Genomic DNA, 25,848 nt, shown 5'->3' with positions numbered 1-25,848 from the left:
GATGGAAAGTTCATAATTGGAAAGTTGAAATCATCTCTTTTGTCGTAAAGTTTTGTTTTCAACTGACCCTCATTGTCAATTTCTAGATGTAAGTCAAGATATGAGGCCGACTTAACTGTATCTGTTGTATCCTTTATCTCTAGTTCGATGGGATAGATGCGTTCAATATAATCACCAAATTTTGAATTATTTAGTGAGAGAACATCGATATTGCTAACTTCTTATCTTTCTTCCTAAGAATTTCCTGTATGAAGTCAGCCTCATATTAATAAAGAAACAAGTCGGCAGAAGAGGGGCACAATAGGTTCCCATTGGAATGCCGACAGTCTATTGAACACAACAAGTGTGTTATATGATTTCTCAAACTTCTATCAAAACCTGTAGCTTGAAAACAATATCCGTGACTTACATCTTTCAAAATGGTACAATAAACACCACCAACCGGTTAAGAATGGTAATTGTCTGTGATTTTTGTTTATATTTCTGCCTTTTTTGCATTCCTCCGTTCACCATTAATATCTGTAGCACTTACAGTCAAACTTATTTTCATATTGGTATTTGGTTTTCTTTATATGTATATATATTGTTAAGGGACCAGCTGAAGGACGCCTCCGGGTGCGGGATTTTTTTTTGCTGCATTGAAATGTTGGTGACCTTCTGCTGTTGTCTGTTCTAGGGTCGGGTTGTTGTCTCTTTGACACATTCCTCATTTCCATTCTCAATTTTATGGACTGTTTCTCACATCTTTGAAAAAAAACTCAGAAATTTGAGACCATGTCGGAAGTTTGCGTTGCCTCATTAAATATATTCGTATATTATTAAACAATTAATGATATAATAGAGAATTATATTGAAAAAGGTTGTCTTCGCTATACATAACGTCACAAATCATAGATCAAAATTACAATTCTAAGCTGTTTCCGAAGAATGCCGAGTGAATCCGTAGTTGTGTCGTTATTTGTACTACATAATTGTCTCTGTAGATAAAAAAAGATTTGTTAATCATGGATCGCATTCTTTTAGTTGTCCTTAGTTTCTTTATTGTCTGGTCTTTGAAAATGTTGAATATGACTTTGTAATTTAGAAATTTGCATGTTATATATTAGTCTTCCTGAATCGATTTAAGATTACATGATATCAATGACGTTACGCCACGAGTTATCGTTCCTGCTGTTTATTATTTCGTGAATAAAGGAAGGAAGAAACATATAATTCGTATAGCTCTGTAAGCTTTATTAATTATGATACTTCATATTATAAAAGCAGGTACATAAAAATCGTTTTACATTTTTAAAAGCACATTTATAACAATGAACAATATAATAAAATGAGGTATAAAAAAATAAAATATGTTGATAAAACGACAAACAGTAATAGGTATTTAAAATATTGGTATGAAAATGTTGATAGATGGGTCTCAACAAGGACATCGTCCTTCACATGCAACGGTCACATCACTGAAATAAAAAAAGAAACATTTGAAGAGATGACATTACATGCATAGTTTGATCTACATTAAAAATAATACGAAGCATTATGATAAATTTAACTACTCTTTAAGTAAGTCTCCTTATTACATTGGTTTCAATGAATTACATTGATTTCCCAGTGAAATAAAACCCGATAATTTCACACGTGAAATAAACGAGGTTATTTCACTCCTTTGACGTCATACAACAATAGACGTTGTCAAGACGTCGATAACGTCGGATCAAAACAAATTGTGAATGCGTAGAAGATATAGTTCCTTACTTTTTCTACACTGATAATTAACTCATGTGTGAATTAATGTGTTGTTCGGTCACTCGTTGAATATTTTTTTCTATTTGAATTCTTCGATTAGTTATTCTATTTATATTCAACTTGTGACCGAACAGTACTGTTAATTAACTCATGCGCTACGCGCATTCGTGAATTAATGTGTTGTTCGGTCACTCGTTGAATATTTTTCTCTATTTGAATTCTTCGATTAGTTATTCTACAAATATTATACCTGTGGTTTTTCGTAAGTTTCATAGAACAGGCTATATGTTGGATTGCATAATTCAAATGATGTATTTGTTTTGTAAATTTCAGTTCATATAACAGTGTTCTAAATCTAAACATAATATTCAATTTCCGTAAGCAAATGCAAAAGTGGATAGTTTTGGTTGTTATGTTAGGGTCTCTTTTCAATTTTCATGGCAATTTCATTTTAAATTTCATAGTGTCGGCTTTCAAAGTTTTGCTGCAACGAATGTACTGATGTTACAAAATAAAAAAAATCTTTTTTTTGTGAGCGATATTCGTTTTCATAGCGTGTCGAATCAGTATCAAGAAAAATCCAATTGTGTAATAAGCTAAGATATTTTTAAGTCAGAAATATGACAGTTGTTATCAATCCGTTTGATGTGTTTGAGCTTTTGATTTTGCCATTTGATTAAGGATTCCGTTTAGAATTTTCCTCGGAGTTCAGTATTTTTGTGATTTTACTTTTTGTTGCTCTGATGTATTCAAGAATGAATTTGTGCAGTTGAAAGCATGTTTTTGTTAGGCGAAATAAATCAAAAGTGTTGAATTGAAAGATATTATTCCAGTGTTTCGTGAACTCACCGACACTCAGCCAAACATCTATTACTATATGTCTTGTCATCTATTCCACAAACAAGTTTCCTTTCCCTAGTACATTTACATGCCCTTGACGCTTTACAAGGACACCGACCTTCACAATCGACTCCATTAGCCCTTAAAAAAATATCAATACCTTACACATGTCTTTAATCTTCTGAACGCATATATGATCGTCGACAAAGACATCTACGTTTTTTATGTTCACTTTTTTGTTTGTTTGTTTTACTATTTGTTGTTAGGTTAGGTGGAGTAGGTTTTATGAAGTAAATATCTTATACTCACTTGCAATCTGCCATGCATCTGTTTGCGTACGTCTTTCCATTTTTTCCACAGACAAGTTTCCGTTCTCTGGTACACCTACACAGTTTTTGTTTCCTGCATGGGCATTCTTTTTCGCATTTGATATCTACATTCCTTAAAATATAATAGAATGAAACTTATCCCATGCTCTAGAATGTGATTAAATTGACCCCTTTCACTAAGATTGATATTTTCATAATTCTGCAGTTAGAATAACATTCACTGGTTTAATTATTTTTCATATTCTGTAAGGAATTCAAGGTAAGATAAAAATTGTAATTGGTTTACTATTCTTTTAACCTATTTTGCATATTTCATTCAGGGAATTCACATAATTTTAACAACTTAAAAACTAACTTACTGACATTCCGCCATACACTTGTTGCTATATGTTTTACCATCACGCCCGCAGACTGGTTTCCGTTCTCTGGTACACCTACATAACTTTTCTTTTCTACATGGACATTCACCTTCACATTCAATCTCAACATTTCTACAGGAAGGAAAAGTTAAGATTTTGTCCGATTTTGTAAAACTTATGTGTTAGTACTGTATGTCTTAAATGACCAAAAAGTGTTTTAGCTACACTGTAACACACAATAATGACTTTTTATCCCCAAATATCTTTTTCTTTAGAAAAATCCAAAATGTCGGAGATTAAATAGTTTAGCCGTTTTGAAGATTGAAAGAAAGAAGTGCACTATCATACTTACATATCATTACATACAGCTTATCATTATTATAGCACATTAATCAATCAATTACTGCACGTCTTATACTACTTATTGTGACATTTTAGTGATTAAAGTACGAAGTGAACGAATAGTTATTATGCAATTGTGAAACATAATTTTGAGGGGACAAATAATATACACGATCACCGATGATGAAATCACTCCAAGAAACAAACAAAAACATGTGCAATCACGACTTTATTTGAAAAATAATATCTTATTTCACTATAGGAATTCATGTAACTATGAAATCAACTTACTGACACTCTGCCATACAAGTGTTGCTGTAGCTTTTCCCATCACGTCCGCAGACTGGTTTACGTTCCCTAGTACACCTACATAACTTTTCTTTTCTGCATGGACATTCTTCGTTACAAGCTATAGGTGTACTGGCACAATCCGCTCCACACTTGTTCCCGTATGTTTGGTTGTTGGTTCCACACACCGGTGAATAGTCCAATGTACAAGGACACAAACCTTCCAAGGCTCTCGTACAAGGACATTCTCCTTTACAATGAATCTGTGCACCTCTGTAAACAAAAGTACATCACTTATCTTTTACATTTTGTCATATTAACCCACCATTTTTTCCATTAAAAATGTCCTGTACCAAGTCAGCAAAATGGCCATTGTTATATCATAGTTCGTTTCTGTGTGTGTGACAGTTTTACTTAGTGTTTCCGTTGTGTCGTTTGTTTTCTCCTGTGTTTGGGTGTGGGTTCGCATTACTGTGAGACGTGTCACGGTACTTTTCTGTCCCAGGTTCGTGTGTTTGGTTTTGGTGTTGTGTTAGTGGTTCTCGTCGGATTTTGTCTTATGCTTGTCTGTTGCTGTGTGTGTTGCATTTTGGTATTGTGTCGTTGTTCTCCTCTTGTGTTTGATGCGTTTCCCTCGGTTTTGGTTTGTTGCCCCGATTTTGTTTTTTGTCCATGGATTTACGAGTTTTGAACAGCGGTATACTACTGTTGCCTTTATTAATAAATGGGAAAATTATACCTTTATTAAAACGTATGCATTATATGAGTCCACATATTACCGTATAAGGACTTGACCAGTTCTAAGTTGGTATGAGGCTGGTCTAATCGGTATTCACCTGCGAAAATTACCAGTCATGTGATACAAAAGTTATTATCACGTGTCCTTATTTATAAATAAACATGTATATTATATCTAGATATCAAAACCGTTAATACAACACTTTTGTAATTTTGATAACAGTGAAATTAACTTACTGACACTCCGCCATGCAAGCGTTGCTGTATGTTTTTCCGTCACGTCCGCAGACTGGTTTCCGTTCTCTGGTACACCTACATAATTTTTCTTTTCTACATGGACATTCACCTTGACATTCAATCTCAGCATTTCTGCAAAAAAAAAAAAAATAACTTACATAAAACAAACTAAATTGATTTCATTAAAGAATTTTTAAGGTTGTGTGGAATCAACTCTATGAAAACTAAACACAAACGCAGGCGATGTAATCAGATAAATATACAATATTTATTTTACCTTCAGAATATCTTTTGAAATATCCTGATTCACGATGGTTTTTATATTCCACTTCATGAAAACAAATGACACATAGTTTAAGTGTCTTTAAAAACTACATAGTGAGCATTGGTCGTTACATACAAACGTTCACCTAAATTGTCCCAGTCAATGGATGATTTTAATGTGTCAATCAATGGCCACAGCTACACTGTTTTGAATTTCATTCTATAAAGTGTCTTTTTATGTTTGTTAATTCTCAACAGTTACTTATTTTAAATTCCAAACATACGCGATTTTTAGATTTGAAAAAAGTTTTACAAGATAGGTTCTGATTGATGATCAAGAATTTAGAAATACAAGAACACTGCCAGTCCTTTCTTGGCTTATATAGATATTCTTATGAATTCAGTTTTGAATAAACTACTTCGCCGAGCACAGCTGAAAACGACCGCAGAGGTTCAACCCTGAACAGTTGGGACAAAAATGGTGCCAATATTCCCGCTTGTTACAGGTCTGAATTTGGATTGTAATCAAATATTTGACACATAATAGGTTTCTGACATAAAATTAACGTAGTCAAATAACTTAGTATTGATTATATGATTCGAATTTATATTCAATTTTCCGCTTTTTTGCAATACACCATGCTGTTGCGAATCTCCCTTTTTTGGCAAAAAAAAAATGATATTTGAAAATTTTTCTTTAAATTTCTGAAACCTGTAATAAAAATTAAAAAAGTCCCTCCCACCATGGAGGTACTTACTGACAATCGGCACCACATTTGTTCCCATAAGTTGTCCCATCAACTCCACATACAGGTCTGTAATCCATTGTACAAAGACATTCCTTCCTACATGGACATTCACCGTTACAAGCTATAGGTGTACTGGCACAATCTGCTCCACACTTATTCCCGTACGTTTGGTTGTTGATCCCACATACTGGGGTATAGTCCCTTGTACAAACACATAAATTGACCACAGAACTTTCACAAGGACATTCTCCTTCACATTGAATATGTGCGTCTCTATAAAAAGGAAGTACAGTCACATGTTGTAAATATTTTATCCTAGCATTAAACAAAACTCAGTATTGAAAAGGGAAACAAGGGAACCACGAGGAAAAAAAACATTTTGTTGACTAATTAGGCCTACTAAAAATCACTCTTTCACAGGTAAAACGATGACATACATATATTATTAATTCAAAATATGAAATCAAACAAATCTTAACAAATTTGTCAATATACGTTTGCAACTGCTTGATTTTTGTTTTATACATGTATATATATATATGTGTGACCAAGTTGAAATGAAGTGGATGTAAGCAATAATAAGCAAATGATAAGCCCTAAACAATTAAAAAAATCACCTACTGTTTTGTCAGCTATTAAACGCCCACACAATTCATTTGAAACTAACGACCTAATTTATAACAAAACAATGTACGAACAACAAATATGACAGACATGAACCAACGACAACCGCTAAGCTACAGGCTCTTGACTTTGATGATTGATTGATTGTTGGTTGCTTAACATCCAATGGCAAATATTTCATGCATATTCAGGACGAGAACAAGTTCACAATAAATACAATATGTAGGTCTGGTCATAATAGAGGTCATTCGTGATGATGGTCGGGGAAATTTGAACTGCCACTGGAAAATGATGGTATATTGGGTAGGGACATAAACTCTTGACTTTGAACTGGGCTCATAACGAATGAGCCGGGCTTAAACATGTTTTTGAGCGCTTAGTGCTCAATCCTCCCCATACCTTTGACAGTGGTGTAACAGAAGTAAGTTACATTAGTTAAAGAAAATCAAATCAGTAAAAAAGGTGTAACTAATCAGATGAAAACAAAGCACCAAATACTTTGATGCAAACACTTCCAAAAATAAATTTGCAATTACCACTTACTTCGAAAACTGCAATTTGATTTACACCAGGAATGCATACAATTTTGATAATTGACAATCAACTGTAACGTGTAACCAGGCGTATATATCTTAAACGAACGTTCCAGTAAATACTTGGATCCAAGTTGTCCACAAACAATACGTCAATACCAATAACTATAACTATCTATCCTATACACAATGAACCAAAATATATACACTAGTTCCTTGCCGATAAAAAGTACAATGAATAATAAAACAATTAATAATATATATACAAATATAATTATAACACAGCATGTCCTTCTAATAGAACAATCTGTCCTATACGACAGTGCGGGCTGGTACAACTTGTCCTCCGAGTAGGACAGTCTGTCACTACAAGACAGTGTGGGCTGGTACAACTTGTCCTCCGAGTAGGACAGTCTGTCACTTCAAGACAGTGTGGGCTGGTACAACTTGTCCTCCGAGTAGGACAGTCTGTCACTACTAGTCAGTGTGGCTGATACAACTTGTCCTCCGAGTAGGACAGTCTGTCACTACCAGTCAGTGTGGCTGATACAACTTGTCCTCCGAGTAGGACAGTCTGTCACTACCAGTCAGTGTGGCTGATACAACTTGTCCTCCGAGCGGGACAGTCTAAAACTAACAAACAATGCGGACTGTTGCAGTCTGTCCTCCGAGTGGGACAATCTGCTCTACCGACTTTCAATGTTAGACTAACTTGTACCTAGTACAAGTTGTCGCCAGTACAAGTTGTCCTCCTTTCAATCTTACAGCTATGTAGCGTACTCTCTATTGTAAGCCAGTCTTCTTCTGTAAGAACATCGACAGAACCCAATTTGTATTCCTCTCTAGGGCGAATTCACTTTTTACTGGATAGGAGTGTTCTCTAAATGATCCCGATACCAAACACAAGAGTACCTCTCAAAACCCCCATACCAATGGGCCAAACCACTGACTCTCCCGCCAAACGTTTAAATCTACACAACGCTTTCTTCTACATGAAATATGCGTATATACAACAAGATTATTTTTGTTTGTTACCTTAACCAATAAACATTACACAACTTACCGACATTCTGCCATACATCTGTTGCTGTATGTTTTTCCATCACGTCCGCAGACTGGTTTCCGTTCTCTGGTACATCTACATAACTTTTCTTTTCTACATGGACATTCACCTTGACATTCAATCGGAACATTTCTGCAAAAAGCAAAACAATATTTGTTCCTATAATTGTCTATTCAATGTGTCATGGGTTCTCTTGTATAATTGTTTTCAGGGGGAAAATAAATTACTTACACAATAAACAATGAACTCATCATATTAACTAGGATTGAAATTTGTATTTACGCCAGACACGCGTTTCGTCTACGAAAGACTCATCAGTGATGATCGAACAAAAAAGGATACAAAGGTCACAAAGTACGAAGTAGGAGAGCATTGAGGACCAAAATTTCCTAAATCTTTTGCCAAATACAGCTCACAAAACTCACTTCTTCAATTTTAAAATAAAGAGGTAAAACAAGATACCAACGAGATATTTGAACCCATAATACGAAAACGAACTAACTATACCATGGCTGAAAACAACCAAAAGACAAATAAAAGTGTTAAAAAACCAACAAAAAAGGAAGACATTTGTTTGTTTGTTATCATAATTTGTCATTGCAGGTTTCTACGATGTTTGTACTTACTGACAATCGGCACCACATTTGTTCCCATAAGTTTTCCCATCAACTCCACATACAGGTCTGTAATCCATTGTACAAATACATTCCTTCTTACATGGACATTCACCGTTACAAGCTATAGGTGTACTGGCACAATCTGCACCACACTTGTTCCCGTACGTTTGGTTGTTGATCCCACATACTGGGGTATAGTCCATTGTACAAATACACAAATTGTCCTCAGAACTTTTGCATGGACATTCTCCCTCACATTGAATCTGTGCATCTCTGTAAAAAAGTAGGACATTCACATGTTGTAGATACTGAATCATATCATTAGAAAAAGTCAGTATTGAAATGTGAAACAAGGGAGCCACGAGGAAAACCCCCATTTTGTTGACTAATTCGGTCCCATAAAATCACTCTTACACAGGTAAAACGATGACATACATATACTATTAATTTAAAATATGAAATCAAACAATTTTAAACAAAGGTGTCAGTATACGTTTGCAACTGTTTGATTTTTGTTATATTTCTATATATGTATGTTTATCGGGTTGTATTATCGTCGATAGTTTTCAAAGAAAGTTCGTCTCGATAGATAATTGGATAGCGTCAAATATTGAAAACACACGAAAGTTGATACACAATAGGCAGTCCTTAACTTGTTTGTTGTTTCTGTTGGTTAGTTGAATATAGCTATACAGGTTACAGTGTATAACAAATCAAATATTCAAAATGTTGTGTTAAAAAAGTGAACTTGAATTTGATAATAAGGAGCTGTGATATTATTGCCAATGAGACATATAACCGAACAAGTTAAAATGAAGTGGATGTAAGCAATAATAGGCAACCGAACAGCCCTCAACAGTTACAAAATCACATACTGTTTTGTCAGCTAGTATACGCCAAAACAATTCAATTGAAACTAACGGCTTAATTTATGAAAACAATGTACGAAAAACAAATATGACAGACATGAACCAACGACAACCACTGAGCTAAAGGCTCTTGGCTTTGAACTGGCTCATAAAGAATGAGCCGGGGTTAAACATGTTTGTGAGCGCTAAGCGCTAAATCCTCCCCATACATTGGACAGTGGTGTAACAGCACAACATAAGTAAAAAAAAAGAAGACAAATATCAGTAAAAAAAAAAGCGTAACTCATTAGATAAACACAAAGCACAAAAACACTTTCACGCAAACACTTCCAAGAAAAAATAAATTTGCAATCACGACTAACTTCGAAAACTACAATTTGATTTACACAATAAAATTGAGAATGGAAATGGGGAATGTGCCAAAGAGACAACTACCCGACCATAGAAAAAAACAACAACAGAAGGTCACCAACAGGTCTTCAATGTAGCGAGAAATTCCTGCACCCGGAGGCGTCCTTCAGCTGGCCCCTAAACAAATATATACTAGTTCAGTGATAATGAACGCCATACTAATTTCCAAATTGTACACAAGAAACTGAAATCAAAATAATACAAGACTAACAAAGACCAGAGGCTCCTGACTTGGGACAGGCGCAAAAATGCGGCGGGGTACAAAATGCATACAATTTTGATTACTGTGAAATCAACTTACCGACATTCTGCCATACATCTGTTGCTGTATGTTTTTCCATCACGTCCGCAGACTGGTTTCCGTTCTCTGGTACACCTACATAACTTTTCTTTTCTACATGGACATTCACCTTGACATTCAATCGGAATATTTCTGCAAAAAGCAAAACAATATTTGTTTCTGTAATTGTCTATTCAACGTAACATGGGTTCTCTTGTATAATTGTTTTCCGGGGGGAAATAAATTACTTCCACAATAAACAATAAACTCATCATATTAACTAGGATGAAATTTGTATCTACGCCAGACACGTGTTTCGTCTACGAAAGACTAATCAGTGATGATCGAACAAAAAAGGATAAAAAGGTCACAAAGTACGAAGAAGAAGGGCATTGAGGACCAAAATTTCCTAAATCATTTGCCAAATACAGCTCACAAAACTCACTTCTTCAATTTTAAAACAAAGAGAATAAAAAAAGATACCAACGAGATATTTGAACCCATAAAACAAAAACGAACAAACTATGCCATGGCTGAAAACGACCAAAAGACAAATAAAAGTGTTAAAAAACCAACAAAATAGGAACACATTTGTTTGTCTGTTGTCATAATTTGTCATTACAGGTTTCTACAATGTTTGTACGTACTGACAATCGGCTCCACATTTATTCCCATAAGTTGTCCCATCAACTCCACATACAGGTCTGTAATCCATTGTACAAATACATTCCTTCCTACATGGACATTCACCGTTACAAGCTATAGGTGTGCTGGCACAATCTGCTCCACACCTGTTCCCGTACGTTTGGTTGTTGATTCCACATACTGGTGAATAGTCCATTGTACAAATACACAAATTGTCCTCAGAACTTTTACATGGACATTCTCCCTCACATTGAATCTGTGCATCTCTGTAAAAAGGTAGGACATTCACATGTTGTAGATACTGTATCATATCATTAGAAAAAAGTCAGTATTGAAATGTGAAACAAGGGAGCCACGAGGAAAACCCCCATTTTGTTGACTAATTCGGTCCAATAAAATCACTCTTACACAGGTAAAACGATGACATACATATACTTTTAATTTAAAATATGAAATCAAACAATTCTAAACAAAGGTGTCAGTATACGTTTGCAACTGTTTGATTTTTGTTATATATCTATATATGTATGTTTATCGGGTTGTATTATCGTCGATAGTTTAAAGTCAAAGTTCGTCTTGATAGATAATTGGATAGCGTGAAATATTGACAACACACGAAAGTTGATACATAATAGGCAGTCCTTTACTTGTTTGTTGTTTCTTTTAGTTAGTTGAATATAGCTATACAGGTTACAGTGTAAAACAAATCAAATATTCAAAATGTTGTGTTAAAAAAGTGAACTTGAATTTGATAATAAGGAGCTGTGATATTATTGCCAATGAGACATATAACCGAACAAGTTAAAATGAAGTGGATGTAAGCAATAATAGGCAACCGAACAGCCCTCAACAGTTACAAAATCACATACTATTTTGTCAGCTAGTATACGCCAAAACAATTCAATTGAAACTAACAGCTAAATTTATGAAAACAATGTACGAAAAACAAATATGACATGTACAGACATGAACGACAACCGTTGAGCTAAAGGCTCTTGGCTTTGAACTGGCTCATAAAGAATGAGCCGGGGTTAAACATGTTTGCTCAATCCTCCCCATACATTGGACAGTGGTGTAACAGCACAACATAAATAAAAGAAAAAAAAATCAGTAAAAAAAGGCGTAACTCATTAATTAGATGAATACAAAGCGCAAAAACACTTTCACGCAAACACTTCCAAGAGAAAATAAATTTGCAATCACGACTAACTTCGAAAACTGCAATTTGATTTACACAAAAATGCATACAATTTTGATTACTGTGAAATCAACTTACCGACATTCTGCCATACATCTGTTGCTGTATGTTTTTCCATCACGTCCGCAGACTGGTTTACGTTCTCTGGTACACCTACATAACTTTTCTTTTCTACATGGACATTCACCTTGACATTCAATCGGAACATTTCTACAAAAACAAAATATTTGTTTATTTTATTGTTTATTCATCGTGCCGTTGGTCTCCTGGTTTGATTGTTTTCAGGAAGGAAAGGTTATTCACACAACAAGCTCGTTATAGAAACCAGGATTACAATTTTGTATATATGCCATACTCGAGTTTCGTCTACAAAAGACTCATCAATGACGCTCGAATAAAAAAATAGTTAAAAAGGCCAAATAAAGTACAAAGTTAAAGAGCATTGAGGACCAAAAATTCCTAAAACTGCCAAATGCGGTTAAGGTTATCTATAATTCCTTAGGTAGAAAAGCCTTTGTCTTTAAAAAAAAGTTTTGTAAACAGTTAATTTATAATCATGATTATATCAATGATAATTCATGTAAACACATAAGTGCTGACTACGTATTGGGCTGGTGATACCCTCGGGGAATAAAAACCCCACCAGCAGTGACATCGACCCAGTGGTTGTTTTTATTTACTCAAAATATATACATGTACCAGGATTAAAATTTGTATTTACGCCAGACGTGCGTTTCGTCTACGAAAGACTCATCAATGACGCTAGAATCAACAAAGGTAAAAAAGTACGAAGTAAAAGAGCATTGAGGACCGGACATTCCTAAAAGGTTTTGCCAAATACACCTTACAAAACACACTTCTTTGATTTCAAATCAAAGAGATAAAAAAAGATACCAACGAGATATGTGAACCTCTAAAACGGAAACGAACTAACTATGTCATGGCTAAAAGCGACCAAAAGACAAATAAGTGTTGAAAATAACCAAATGAAACATTCATTCGTTATCATAATTTGTCATTGCGGGTTTCTAAATTTAAGATACTTACTGACAATCAGCTCCACATTTATTCCCATAAGTTGTCCCATCAACTCCACATACAGGTCTGTAATCCATTGTACAAATACATTCCTTCCTACAAGGACATTCACCGTTACAAGCTATAGGTATTCTGGCGCAATCTGCTCCACACTTGTTCCCATACGTTTGGTTGTTTGTCCCACACACCGATGAATAGTCCAGTGTACAAACACAAACGTTTTCTGAGGATCTTGTACAAGGACATTTACCGTCACACTGGATCTGTGTACCTCTATAATATAAAAACATGAGTAAAACTGTCTTTCAAGCTAGCTATTAAACCAGGTTGAATCCACAATTTTCTATATACGGATATGTTTGTACCATGTCGGGAATATGACAGTTAATTTCCATTCGTTTGGTGTGTTTGGGTTTTTGTTTTTACCATTTGATAAGGGGCTTCCGTTTGAATTTTCCTTGGAGATCAGTATTTTTTGTTATTTTACTTTCAATAATCATTCGAGATATACATAGCGAGGATGAGAGACGACTTAATTGACATATGAATGACAAAACTAATGTCAAAGAGGGGTGAAAGATACCAAAGGGACAGTCACTCATAGATCGAAAAAAACCTGATAAATAATGTAACTGTTGTTGTATCAAAATTTGCACTAGTTAGTGTATGTCATTAGTTGTATATTTGTTTACAAAATGATGTGTCTTTTTGTTCAACATCGTATTTGTCGACTTTATGGATTCGTTAAGTCATTTGAGTCCTACAGGCCAACTTATTGTTGTATTAATATGTATCAAAACACATGAAAACTATTCTCTAGTATCAAATAAAGACAACAATAGCATACCACTGTTCAAAATTCATAAATTTACAGAGAGAAAACAAATTAGGGTTTCAAACTGAAACCGAGGAAAACACAACATCAACTTTAAGAGGAAATATAAAAATCTGAACAGTCAAGCCACAAATAAAACATGATTTTCATCAAGTTTCTCTATATGATTAACATTTAACTTACTTGCATTCAGCCATACATTTGTTATTATACGTCTTTCCATCAGTTCCACACACAGGTTTCTATATAATTTACATTTAACTTACTTGCATTCAGCCATACATTTGTTATTATACGTCTTTCCGTCAGTTCCACATACAGGTTTATATTCTCTAGTACATTGACACAATCGGTTGTTCCTCCTACACGGACATTCACCATTACAAGCGATCTCGACACCTTCACAATCGGCCTGGCATTTGTTATCGTACGATTCTCCGTTTACTCCACAGACTTGTCTGAACTCCATTGTACAGATACAGGCTTCACTTTTATTACATGGACATTCTCCCCTGCAGGCAAGGTCAACTTCCGCACAATCAGCACCGCATTTGTTCCCATATGTTTGGCCATTAACACCACATACAGGGCGATAGTCAAGTGTACAAACGCATGGTGTTCTGATGCTCGTACATGGGCACTCTCCTTTACATGCAACATCAGTATTATCACAGCCTGCTCCACATTCGTTGTCATATGTTCTGTTGTTAACACCACAGACAGGGTCATAGCTAGCCATACAGTAACAAGGGGCTTTACAAGGACATGTGTCATTACAGAGGAGCTCTGCATTACTGTTAAAGAAATGAAAAATAAAAATACAAAAGATAAAAACGTTACTCAACTTTTACTTCCGAATATTTAACGATAATGACTGATAAAATATATAAGATACCAAGGTCATTAAACATTATTAGTCGAAGGGCATACACTGTTTCAAAATTTAATATCAAAGCATCAAACCTACTTATTGAAGCTCCATTAAGCCAATAAGGTGTCTGATGCAGACGGAATGCAAAATTAAACTCTTAGCCTGATACATTTGACGAGGTTTTACAAGCACAAGGTCAAAGCCACAAATGGTGGACATTTTTGTCCTCGATAATATCATCCGCCCAATATTCAGCACTTCTGTTTTGTCATAAAACATCATTGTTTGTTCCCTCTATCATGTCTATGTAAACTAAATATTTATGAAATGCTGAAATCGTTCGGAAAAAGTAAATATTTTTTATCAAAGGCATATAAAGCCTGAGTCAGCTTGTGCATAATTTTACTTGGGTGTTTTAAGTTTCAATGTACTTCACATTACAGATGATAAGCCTTTTCATGGAAATAGAATATGTTTTCGAACGAAAATCTAAATATTTAGAAAGCAAATTTAAATAAACATATTTTTGAGGATCACATTCAAAATTACTTTCAAATAATTAATCCTGTATGAAACCTAAGCTCTTGTGCAATTCATTATAATTGACAGTCCAGGGAGAAACTTTGACATTTCTACTTAAAATTACTTTTTCTCCGAAATGATAACAAAGTTTTTAAACAATGCTAATTTTAAATGCGTGACTCATACACATACTAATTCGGAATCGATAAGAAAATGATGCTTGTAAATACTAACTTGCATGCTGCTAAACATTTATTACTGTATGTTTTCTTGTCACTTCCACAGACAGGTTTATACTCTCTGGTACATTGGCACAATCTCCGACAAGGACACTCGCCATTACATTCCACTTCAACATCGGCACAGTCAGCCCCACATTTGTTACCATATGTCTTCCCATCAACACCACATACAGGTCTATAGTCCAATGTACATATACAAGGCCGTTTTGTATTTCCACAAGGACATTCACTATCACAAACGACACTAGCTCCATCGCAATCAGCCTGGCATTTGTTACCATACGTCCGTCCATTAACACCACAGACTGGTCTGTAATCCATCGTGCAGAGACAAGGTTTTTTGACGTCTTTGCATGGACATTCTCCATCACATGCGATGATAGCCCTAGCACAATCCGCCCCGCATCTATTTCCATATGTCTGGCCATTTGTTCCACATACGGGTGTGTAATCCATTGTGCATACACACTGATCAGTAGTATTTCGACATGGACATTCTTCTTTACAGGCCACACCCACCCCAACGCAGTCAGCTTCACATTTATTTAAATATGTTTCATCATTGGTACCACACACTGGAGTATATTCCTTTGAGCATGCGCATGTGCCTTTACAAGGACATTCACCATTGCATGCAACCTCTGTTTGATCACAACCAGCGTTGCATTTGTTCCCATAGGTCTTCCCGTTTGTTCCACATACTGGTTGATAGTCCATAGTACAAATACAGGATTTGCTTTTACAGGGGCACTCGCCATTACAAGCCACGTCAGCATTAGCGCAATCGGCATTACACTTGTTTCCAAATGTTTCGCCGTTAGTTCCACATACAGGTCGATAATCTAGGGTACATATACAATGCTTTCTGCAAGGGCATTCCCCATCGCATGCAATTTGAGTATTTTCGCAGTCGGCATTGCACTTATTGCTGTAGGTCTTATTGTTGATGCCACAAACAGGTCTGTAGTCCATTGTACAAATGCAAGGTTTTGTACATAGACACTCTCCATTACACGAAATGGCTACATCACTGAAAGATAAGTATAATTATCATAAAGTGAATTGAAACCTCTCAACATTCACAGAGATCGATAGATGCATTAATTTCTTTTTATTGTTACTTTCTTTTTGGGTCAATATAACTGCTTGTAAACTATTAGTTTCCAAGGGTATCGCCAACTAAGTTATCACTGCTTCAGTACTTATATGATATTTAACAAGGTTTTTACAGTTTTTTCCGTTTATGAAATTGGAAATGCTTAAGAATCTGAGGTTCCAATTTCCTTGGATAAATATGACTACATATAGGTCTGCGCTTGATTTGGTCATATACATCCTTGGGTATTGATTATTTGGGTTTGAGTTTTCCTGATGGAGATATTAATTCAGAAAAGAACTTCGGACGACGCACGAAACCATTAAATCGTTATTGTCATTCGGTTTACTAGTACATGGAACAAAAGCATTTTTGTAGAACTCAATTACAAGTTACATTCGAGACTAAAACTTTCCATGTTAAAATGACGAGACAATAAATGTCTTGATATCCAAAACGAGGCAGTCATCTTTGTTTGCGTTTGAAGCATTGACATATATGGATGGTCGCACTCCTGCTAACCTAAACTAATGACGAATGTGATATCAAAACGTTCCTTACCAGACTTCTGATGTGCATGAAACAACCTTATGCAGACTGGAATTTAATTAAATTTGAATCGGTTTAATTTATGAATTGACTTACTGACATTTCGCCATACATTTGTTGCTGTATGTTTTACCATCAGTTCCACAGACTGGTTTCCGTTCTCTGGTACACAAACATAACCTGTCTGATGTTAGACTACATGGACATTCACCTTCACATTCAACTGAAACGTTTCTACAAAATGCGAAAAAAACAATTGTTTGCTTTATTTTATTCCACAGGAGTATTTGCTTTTGCTTTTCATCTAGATAAAGATACATTCTAGTCTCAAGTTAAACTATTTGTCCCGTTAAACCCTAATGATAAAATATGTTGCACTTAATGTTCGTGGGATGAGGTTCATTTCTTAAATGAAACATGAGTTGTACTAGTTTGAGTGTATACATGTACTTACCGACATTCCGCCATGCAGTTATTGTTGTATGTTTTGCCATCTCGTCCACAAACTGGTTTCCGTTCTCTGGTACATCTACATAACTTTTCTTCCCTGCATGGACATTGGCCTTTGCATTGTATTTTAGCTCTTCTGTAATGATAAAAATGGCAAATTAAAAGTAAGGAATAATTTTGGGGAAGACTTAAAACCCTTAGAATTATGATTATGTGTTAAAATCTTATATAGTATTATATATTGATTTTTTTTATGAAAATGAAGACACCTATACTATCGATACTAGAATATTCGAAAGGTAAATCGTATGATATTTCTAAACCAGTTTACCAAAAAGCTAGAACAAAATCAACAACCCAAAAGCAACTTTCACAGTGACCTATAGTTGTTAATGTATGTGTCATTTTGGTCTCTTGTTGAGAGTTGTCTCATTGGCAATCATACCACAAATTCTTTTTTATATTCAATCTGAATATGATCTATCCCCGCTCCCAGTTCATACCATTTTAACAATTTTCGCTTCCATTTATGTCTTGGACAAACATTTTCAACGGACAAAGGTATACAAGTTTTGTGTATCAAACTCTTCTATTTCAAAAAATATAATAGAAAAGATATAGGAAGATGTGGTATGAGTGCCTCCATCCAAGTAACAATTTATAAAAGTATACCATTATAGGTTAAGGTACGGCTTTTAAGTTAGTCTTCGAACTTAAAATTTAAAATTTCGAATGTTTTAGAAAAATATTGACAATTTAAAGCTTTTTAAAATAAAAATACTCACGAGCATTTCGCCATGCAAGGGTTGTTGTAAGTTTTCCCATCTCTGCCGCAGACTGGTTGGAACTTCCGGTTACAGAGACATCTTATATCCTGTGCTTTTGTTTGACCTTCACAAGGACAATCTCCTTTACATCTAGGTTTAGTTCCACTGTCAAAATAAATTTAATATTTTATTTTATGATTATCAAGTAATTATAAAATGATGATAAAAGCACCCAAATTAATAACCATTTTTCATTTATAACAAAATGTTCATTTAAAGCCACGTTTGTAAAACGATATTTACCAATTATAGTTTGTTTACACAACAACTTATAACTTTTGACTTGGAAAAGCAAAAGTAAGACATTGTGTAAGTTGAGAAATTTTTTCAAAGTCTATTGTCTATAACTTACTCGCATTTAGCTAAACATCTACTCATGTATGATTTTCCATTTCTTCCACAAACTGGTTTCCTTCTTGGTTTGCATCCACATGCCAGGCACGGACATTCATTGTTGCATGAAACAGTCGAATTTCTGTGATAAAGCGTAGAAAAAGACATTCAAGAAAGAAAGCATGCTTTTGTAGAAATGGTTAAAAAAGTACCCTTTCCATGCAAATGTTATCTAGAATCTTATTTGTTTAGTTTCTCTCTTAAGAACATTTATCAAAAAAAGGTGTTTCTTAAGATGTTTGAACTTGATATGAAAAAAAAATGACATCACAGAAGACAATTTGCATTAAAGTAAATTTTAAATTCCTTTTGGAAAATACCGGAAGGGGCAATAGAAACTCGTTACTGAAAAAAAGGATAAACAACAACACGGTCAAAAGAAAAAGAGAAACACTAGTGAACAATTGCCGTGCAAAAACAAGATATTGAGTAACATGAACCCCTACTAAAAAACACGTTAGAAATTGATATGCCAGTTTTTGTAGCAAAACTGAAATATGTTGAAATACATGTTGAAAGAAGAAGAAATGCATTATAACTAACATGCGATATCATTAACGTTAGTTTTAACATGCCGATAAACTTCATCTTGGTACATGCACTAGACATCGTAAGCAATATTCAGTATTTCAATTTTGAAATTTTAGTGACATGCACATACATTTTTTACAATGCACAGTATAAAATTAAGAAATAACTGTTATGTTTTTCTGTCTATTCGAAATAACCCAAAAAATGTGGTGCACACCTTTAAATAAACCACTCAATTCCATTTTTAAGGAGTATATATCATGAAAAACGTTCATGACGTCACGAGCACAAAAAAGTCATGACAATATTCGAACTTAAATTTCCGGAAATCATACAAAATCTTTTATTTTTTGATTATTATAGAATACGAAATTTTCGTATTCTATAATAATCAAAAAATAAAAGATTTTGTATGATTTCCGTTTCCACTGACCATGCAGAATTGTCAGAAAAGTTACTCTAAGTGGTAATCTATTATAAACTTTGCAGCACATCATTTCTTAGTCCGAGATTACTCTGACGTCCAACGGCTGTTTTGCCAGACAAGCTGGGGCCGTGGGACGTCAAGAGCTCGTCCCATATCAAAAAGGGGATATTTGCCCGTCCAAAATAGATGCGCTACTTCGTCGCTTTTGGTGCCAACTAACGGCCTTGGAATTAAATAAATCGGGTATCAATTTGTTCATTTTTCATTTATCTCTTCATTTATGTAACTTAAAGCTTCACCTACCTGCCACCCTTTATTTTCTTATATTCAGACAGTTTTCACAGTGACCCATCGTTTCAGACATTTTTATTTTTATTTTCAAATGGACGTCAAGTTTCGAGACCTCGGAACGCAAATATGCAAATATTTATGTTTTTTTACCTGCTTTATAGGAGATCGGTAGTTAACTTTAGTGGCCAATCAAGAGTTTTCACCTCCTTTAGAGGAGATCGGTATTAAGCATTTTGCAGCCAACCACGATAACAGTCGGAAGGCCTCGGACATTTAGATTACTTGCATCGTAAATGAACGAGGTGTTAGATTATGGTCATTTGCATAAATCATCACTTTTTTTCTCGTGGTCACGTGATAATCTTTGAAAATGAAAGTCAAAATGCAGAAATCGATGGGTCACTGTGAAAACTGTCTGAATATAAGAAAATAAAGGGTGACAGGTAGGTGAAGTTTACATAAATGAAGAGATAATAAAAAATGAACAAATTGGTACCCGATTTATATAATTCCAAGGCCGTTAGTTGGCACTAGAAGCGACGAACCAGCGCATCTATTTTGGACGCACAAATACCCACTTTTTGATATAGGACGAGCTCTTGACGCCCCACGACCCCAGCTTGTCTGGCAAAACAGCCAGAGTAATCTCTGACTAATCATTTTTATCATTTATTTCCATTAAGTGCATACTTGCAACCTGCTAAGCATTCATTTTCGTATGTTCTTCCGTCAGCGCCACACACAGGGCTGTAATCTTTTCTACAGGCACACGGCGGCAGTCCTTCACACGGACACATACCTTTACACGTCAACTTCACACCACTGTAAAAACAAAAATAATAATAGTGAGAAAAGTAACTACAGTCACACAGAGAACTTCAAGGTCCTTCACACGGACACATACCTTTACACATCAACTTTATACCACTGTAAACAAAATTAAATTAGTAAGATATAAATACCGGCATACTGGCACCGTCAAAACGATCCTTAACAGTGCAATTCTTATAAAACACATATCTGGATCCCAATTTAAGCTAGTATCAATAATTTAGTTTTAGTGAAGAATGTGTATCAAATAAAATTTTAGTCCATATTAAAATATTGTTCATTTATCAGGAAGAAAACGTTATCTTTTTAATTGCCTGAAACCTTGTTTAAAATCCCGGTTGTGAATATCAAAACCACTGTGCCCCAAATCGTCCAGTACCGAAGAAAAACACACACACAAAGATATGAGTTTTTTAGCGACCTAATTTAAACGGAAAAGTACTCACCGACATTTTGCCGAACATCCATTTTTGTAAGTTACTCCATCGGCACCACATACGGGCTTTTTTCTCTTCCCACATGTATCACATGATTTCAATGGCTTACAGGGACATTCACGCTGACATCGTGCCTTTATTCCTCTGTAAATAAAGCATGCACAGATGTAGCATTTTCGACAACAAGAAAAGAATTGCGCTTAAAACGAATGTTACAGGCTGGCTTTTATTAGCTAGCAGTGAGGGGTACGCTTTTGCGTCATGTTGAACACCTCACTGTGAGTTTGAGATGAAGAACAGCAATAAAGTGTTTCTTTTGCGTAATGTTTTATAATAATATAGATATTCAATCATTCCTTTATTAGCTACAGAAAGACTTAAAATCTTTAAAATGGTCGTAAACCATCTAAATTTCCCGGTCAACATATTTAAGGTTTTACATTTCGTTTGGACAAAGTCATCTTTAATGCGTGTTTTTCAATTTTGACAACGTGATCAAGTGTTTGCCTTATTAACATGTACAGCTTATAAAGTTTGGCTTTGGAAGAAGTTATCAGAGTAAAACCTGAATAAAACCCGGAGATAAACATGAACGTCTGCGGATTCCATACTTACTTGCACCTTGCCTGACAGATGTTGGAATATGTGTTCCCGTCTACTCCACATACAGGTGTGTAGTTCTTCGTACAGGCACATGGTGTACACGGACACTCATGTTTACACCCTATCTCTAATCCTCTGAAATAAAAAATAAATATAATAACGATTTTGTTTTCTATGGAGGCCATTCTTTGACAGTCTCATTCAAAAGATTATTTATAATCAGTATTTCATGTTTATAGATGTTCAGTGGTCTGTCTTAAAGTAATTTAAAGCGTTTTAAAAGACCATTATGAATTGATAGCATATAAATAAATAAACGTGAAAAGAAGAAACAAATGACAATCCGTGTCATGTTTTGTTTTTTAAGATATTATCAATTGAAAATTTGGCGGGAAATAATTCTCACTAAATTTTTTAGCAATGGTGCCTTTTTTCTTTTAAAAACTATCATGAAAAACTAACAAGTATTTTATAAGATTTTCAAATACAGTGAAACCTGGCTAAACCGAATCCTATATAAACCAAACATGTTCTAAAGCACCGTCATATCAAATTGTATGCGCTGTGAACCTGATAAAACCGAACATTGGCCAAAACCGAACAAAATCTGCAGTCCCGAAGAGGTTTATTTACACAGTTTTCACTGTATTGCTTTTTAAACTATATGAGCGTGCATCATTAATCATAATGAAAAGATACATGTAGTGTATTTCACATAACCACAATATACTTGCTAAATTGCTCTCTCCGTTGCATGAAATCCTTTTGTTCCGTGTTGAAGGCCTCAATGTGACATTATGAGATAAGAACAGCAATACAAGAGTCCTTTGCTTTTTATATTGTCAAGTAAGTGTAAGGATCCTTAATCATGCATGAGTACATCAAATCCTGCCTATTCGTGACATTAACTTGTTAAGTGTGTTCCGGGCACTTTATAAAATATAATTATACATATGCATGTATGTATACGTACCTCCTAATTGCAGCGCATTCATGTTTGTAAGTTTTCCCGTTTTGAGCACAAACTGGACCACTTTTCTTGTTACATTTAGGACCTGGTAAATAAGTGTTATTATTAAACTGTAATACATTATATAATTTTGCTACATTGTACGTACATTTGTTGTATTTGTGAAAATTTAGGACAAAATTCATAACGAGTTACGATGGCGAGAGACGAAAAAGGGTCTTCTCCAGTTTACAATGTATCACTGTGGACGTATGGAGGACGAGAAACGGAGGGTACAAATTGACTGATTGTTCTTACACGAGGGTCTGGAAGAGCTTTACATAAAAAGAGAATAATGGGCAAACATTGCAGAATAAATGTCTAGACAAATACAGAATAGAGAAACATGGCCAAACAGTGCAGAATAAATGGCTAGACAAATACAGAATAGAGAAACATGGCCAAACAGTGCAGAATAAATGGCTAGACAAATACAGAATAGAGAAACATGGCCAAACAGTGCAGAATAAATGGCTAGACAAATACAGAATAGAGAAACATGGCCAAACAGTGCAGAATAAATGTCTAGACAAATACAGAATAGAGAAACATGGCCAAACAGTGCAGAATAAATGGCTAGACAAATACAGAATAGAGAAACATGGCCAAACAGTGCAGAATAAATGTCTAGACAAATACAGAATAGAGAAACATGGCCAAACATTGCAGAATAAATGGCTAGACAAATACAGAATAGAGAAACATGGCCAAACAGTGCAGAATAAATGGCTAGACAAATACAGAATAGAGAAACATGGCCAAACAGTGCAGAATAAATGGCTAGACAAATACAGAATAGAGAAACATGGCCAAACATTGCAGAATAAATGGCTAGACAAATACAGAATAGAGAAACATGGCCAAACAGTGCAGAATAAATGTCTAGACAAATACAGAATAGAGAAACATGGCCAAACAGTGCAGAATAAATGGCTAGACAAATACAGAATAGAGAAACATGGCCAAACAGTGCAGAATAAATGTCTAGACAAATACAGAATAGAGAAACATGGCCAAACATTGCAGAATAAATGGCTAGACAAATACAGAATAGAGAAACATGGCCAAACAGTGCAGAATAAATGGCTAGACAAATACAGAATAGAGAAACATGGCCAAACAGTGCAGAATAAATGGCTAGACAAATACAGAATAGAGAAACATGGCCAAACAGTGCAGAATAAATGGCTAGACAAATACAGAATAGAGAAACATGGCCAAACAGTGCAGAATAAATGTCTAGACAAATACAGAATAGAGAAACATGGCCAAACAGTGCAGAATAAATGGCTAGACAAATACAGAATAGAGAAACATGGCCAAACAGTGCAGAATAAATGTCTAGACAAATACAGAATAGAGAAACATGGCCAAACATTGCAGAATAAATGGCTAGACAAATACAGAATAGAGAAACATGGCCAAACAGTGCAGAATAAATGGCTAGACAAATACAGAATAGAGAAACATGGCCAAACAGTGCAGAATAAATGTCTAGACAAATACAGAATAGAGAAACATGGCCAAACAGTGCAGAATAAATGGCTAGACAAATACAGAATAGAGAAAAATAGGCAACAACAAAAAAAGAAAAGATAATAATTAGGTGCTGAACCATAACGAATGACTATAAATCGGAAAAATAAATAAATAATAGGTATAAATGGTATAAAAAATAAAAGAATAAAGAAATGAAAGACCCCATTCAAATCGTCTTTTATTTAGGTTTCATTTTGAATTTATTTAATGACATCATGAATTCATAATTCATAAGGAGAGCCAAATTAGATAGAGCGTGTAGTGGTTAGCGCATCGGATTACTATCACAAAGGTTTCTGGTTCGATCCCCGTTCCAGGGAAAAATTTTCAGGGACTGAATGCACCATTTACGAGAAGGGGGCGATAAATGTCTGACCCGTTTTGAGAGAAATATCTCTTTCAAGTAAAAGTCGCCTTTGTAGATTTTGTAAAAGGACAGTCTAATGCCGCTACAAGGCAGCACTCGCACTTGCAAAGTGGAAAGGGATTAATATAAGTTGTAGTAATTGTATCCTATTCTACTATAAATAAATATGTTTTAACAAAAATAATGCTACAAATTATATATCAACTGTCTAAATACATATTTTTATGGTATAAAACTTTCATTTTTCGAAATTCATAAAAGTATGAAGACAGAAATACATGTACATACAAACATTCTGCATGCTTGTTAATAAGTTTTCCAATATCCGTGTTACTGTGTGAGCCAGTGAATATGTGTACCATCTAAAAAATCTAAAGATTATTAATAAGCCCCAATTGCAACTTTGAAACGATTGGGACGTTAACCGACTTTTTAACATAACGCATATTGAAAAATAATAAACTTTTCAAAAAAAAAAAAAAGAAAATCGAACAAAATGCTGAAACTAAATGCGACCAAGGTGAAAGTAATTTTGGGATGACAGGGCCGCGGAATAAAATTAGCAAAACTCAAAAACATAAAATGTCCTCTCTAGAATATAAAAGTTAACGTTCATCCGCTAAATAAAATAAATGATCCTTACCTGATTTTCTCCGCAAAGATTGCACTGTTGTAAGGCAAAGAACAACAAGCAATATTTTTATTCTCATCTTTGCATTTGCAGTCGTCAGCCTGTGGACAAAGTATGTATCAATAAGCTATAAATAATAAACCACAATTATGAAGGTTTTATATACGTAAATACTTCAAATCTTATCTGACAGGAAACTTGTCCAAAATTTCACTATCTTCATTTAAAGC

General features: G+C 34.8%; 1 protein-coding gene across 5 annotated transcripts; it reads right to left on the bottom strand.

The window, feature by feature from the left end:
- Window positions 1-1,209: 1,209 nt before the first annotated feature.
- Window positions 1,210-25,848, bottom strand: LOC143049692 (uncharacterized). Of its 5 annotated transcripts, XM_076223361.1 has the most exons (24): window positions 25,631-25,843; window positions 23,046-23,127; window positions 22,085-22,207; window positions 21,479-21,613; window positions 20,892-21,023; window positions 18,912-19,034; window positions 18,518-18,664; window positions 17,737-17,868; window positions 17,379-17,516; window positions 15,630-16,667; window positions 14,269-14,796; window positions 13,177-13,440; window positions 12,208-12,339; window positions 10,934-11,197; window positions 10,308-10,439; window positions 8,736-8,999; window positions 8,110-8,241; window positions 5,899-6,162; window positions 4,877-5,008; window positions 3,905-4,174; window positions 3,272-3,403; window positions 2,893-3,024; window positions 2,593-2,724; window positions 1,210-1,457 (listed from the first exon to the last, which is right to left on the bottom strand). In XM_076223361.1, the coding sequence occupies exons 1-24, from the start codon at window positions 25,695-25,697 to the stop codon at window positions 1,418-1,420; spliced, it is 4,935 nt and encodes a 1,644-aa protein (XP_076079476.1). In that variant the 5' UTR covers window positions 25,698-25,843; the 3' UTR covers window positions 1,210-1,417. The 5 variants fall into 5 exon arrangements, with proteins under 5 accessions (XP_076079476.1, XP_076079478.1, XP_076079477.1 ...); XM_076223363.1 differs by lacking the exon at window positions 2,593-2,724 and having other exon boundaries at window positions 25,631-25,845; XM_076223362.1 differs by lacking the exon at window positions 18,912-19,034.

The sequence above is a fragment of the Mytilus galloprovincialis genome, chromosome 10 (assembly GCF_965363235.1).
Source record: "Mytilus galloprovincialis chromosome 10, xbMytGall1.hap1.1, whole genome shotgun sequence".
In the NCBI taxonomy this organism is placed as follows: domain Eukaryota; kingdom Metazoa; phylum Mollusca; class Bivalvia; order Mytilida; family Mytilidae; genus Mytilus; species Mytilus galloprovincialis.
The sequence above is the reverse complement of the archived record's forward strand: the minus strand, read 5'-3'. Positions and strand labels throughout refer to the sequence as shown.

Excerpts from the sequence above, each read along its gene's own strand:
- LOC143049692 (XM_076223361.1), bottom strand. The coding sequence starts at position 25,697 with ATGAGAATAAAAATATTGCTTGTTGTTCTTTGCCTTACAACAGTGCAA. Across the intron at positions 19,035-20,891 it reads GAATGCTTAGCAGGTTGCAA|AAATTCGACTGTTTCATGCA; the intron begins GTATGCACTTAA and ends GCTTTATCACAG. Across the intron at positions 17,517-17,736 it reads AACTGCATGGCGGAATGTCG|AAACGTTTCAGTTGAATGTG; the intron begins GTAAGTACATGT and ends CGCATTTTGTAG.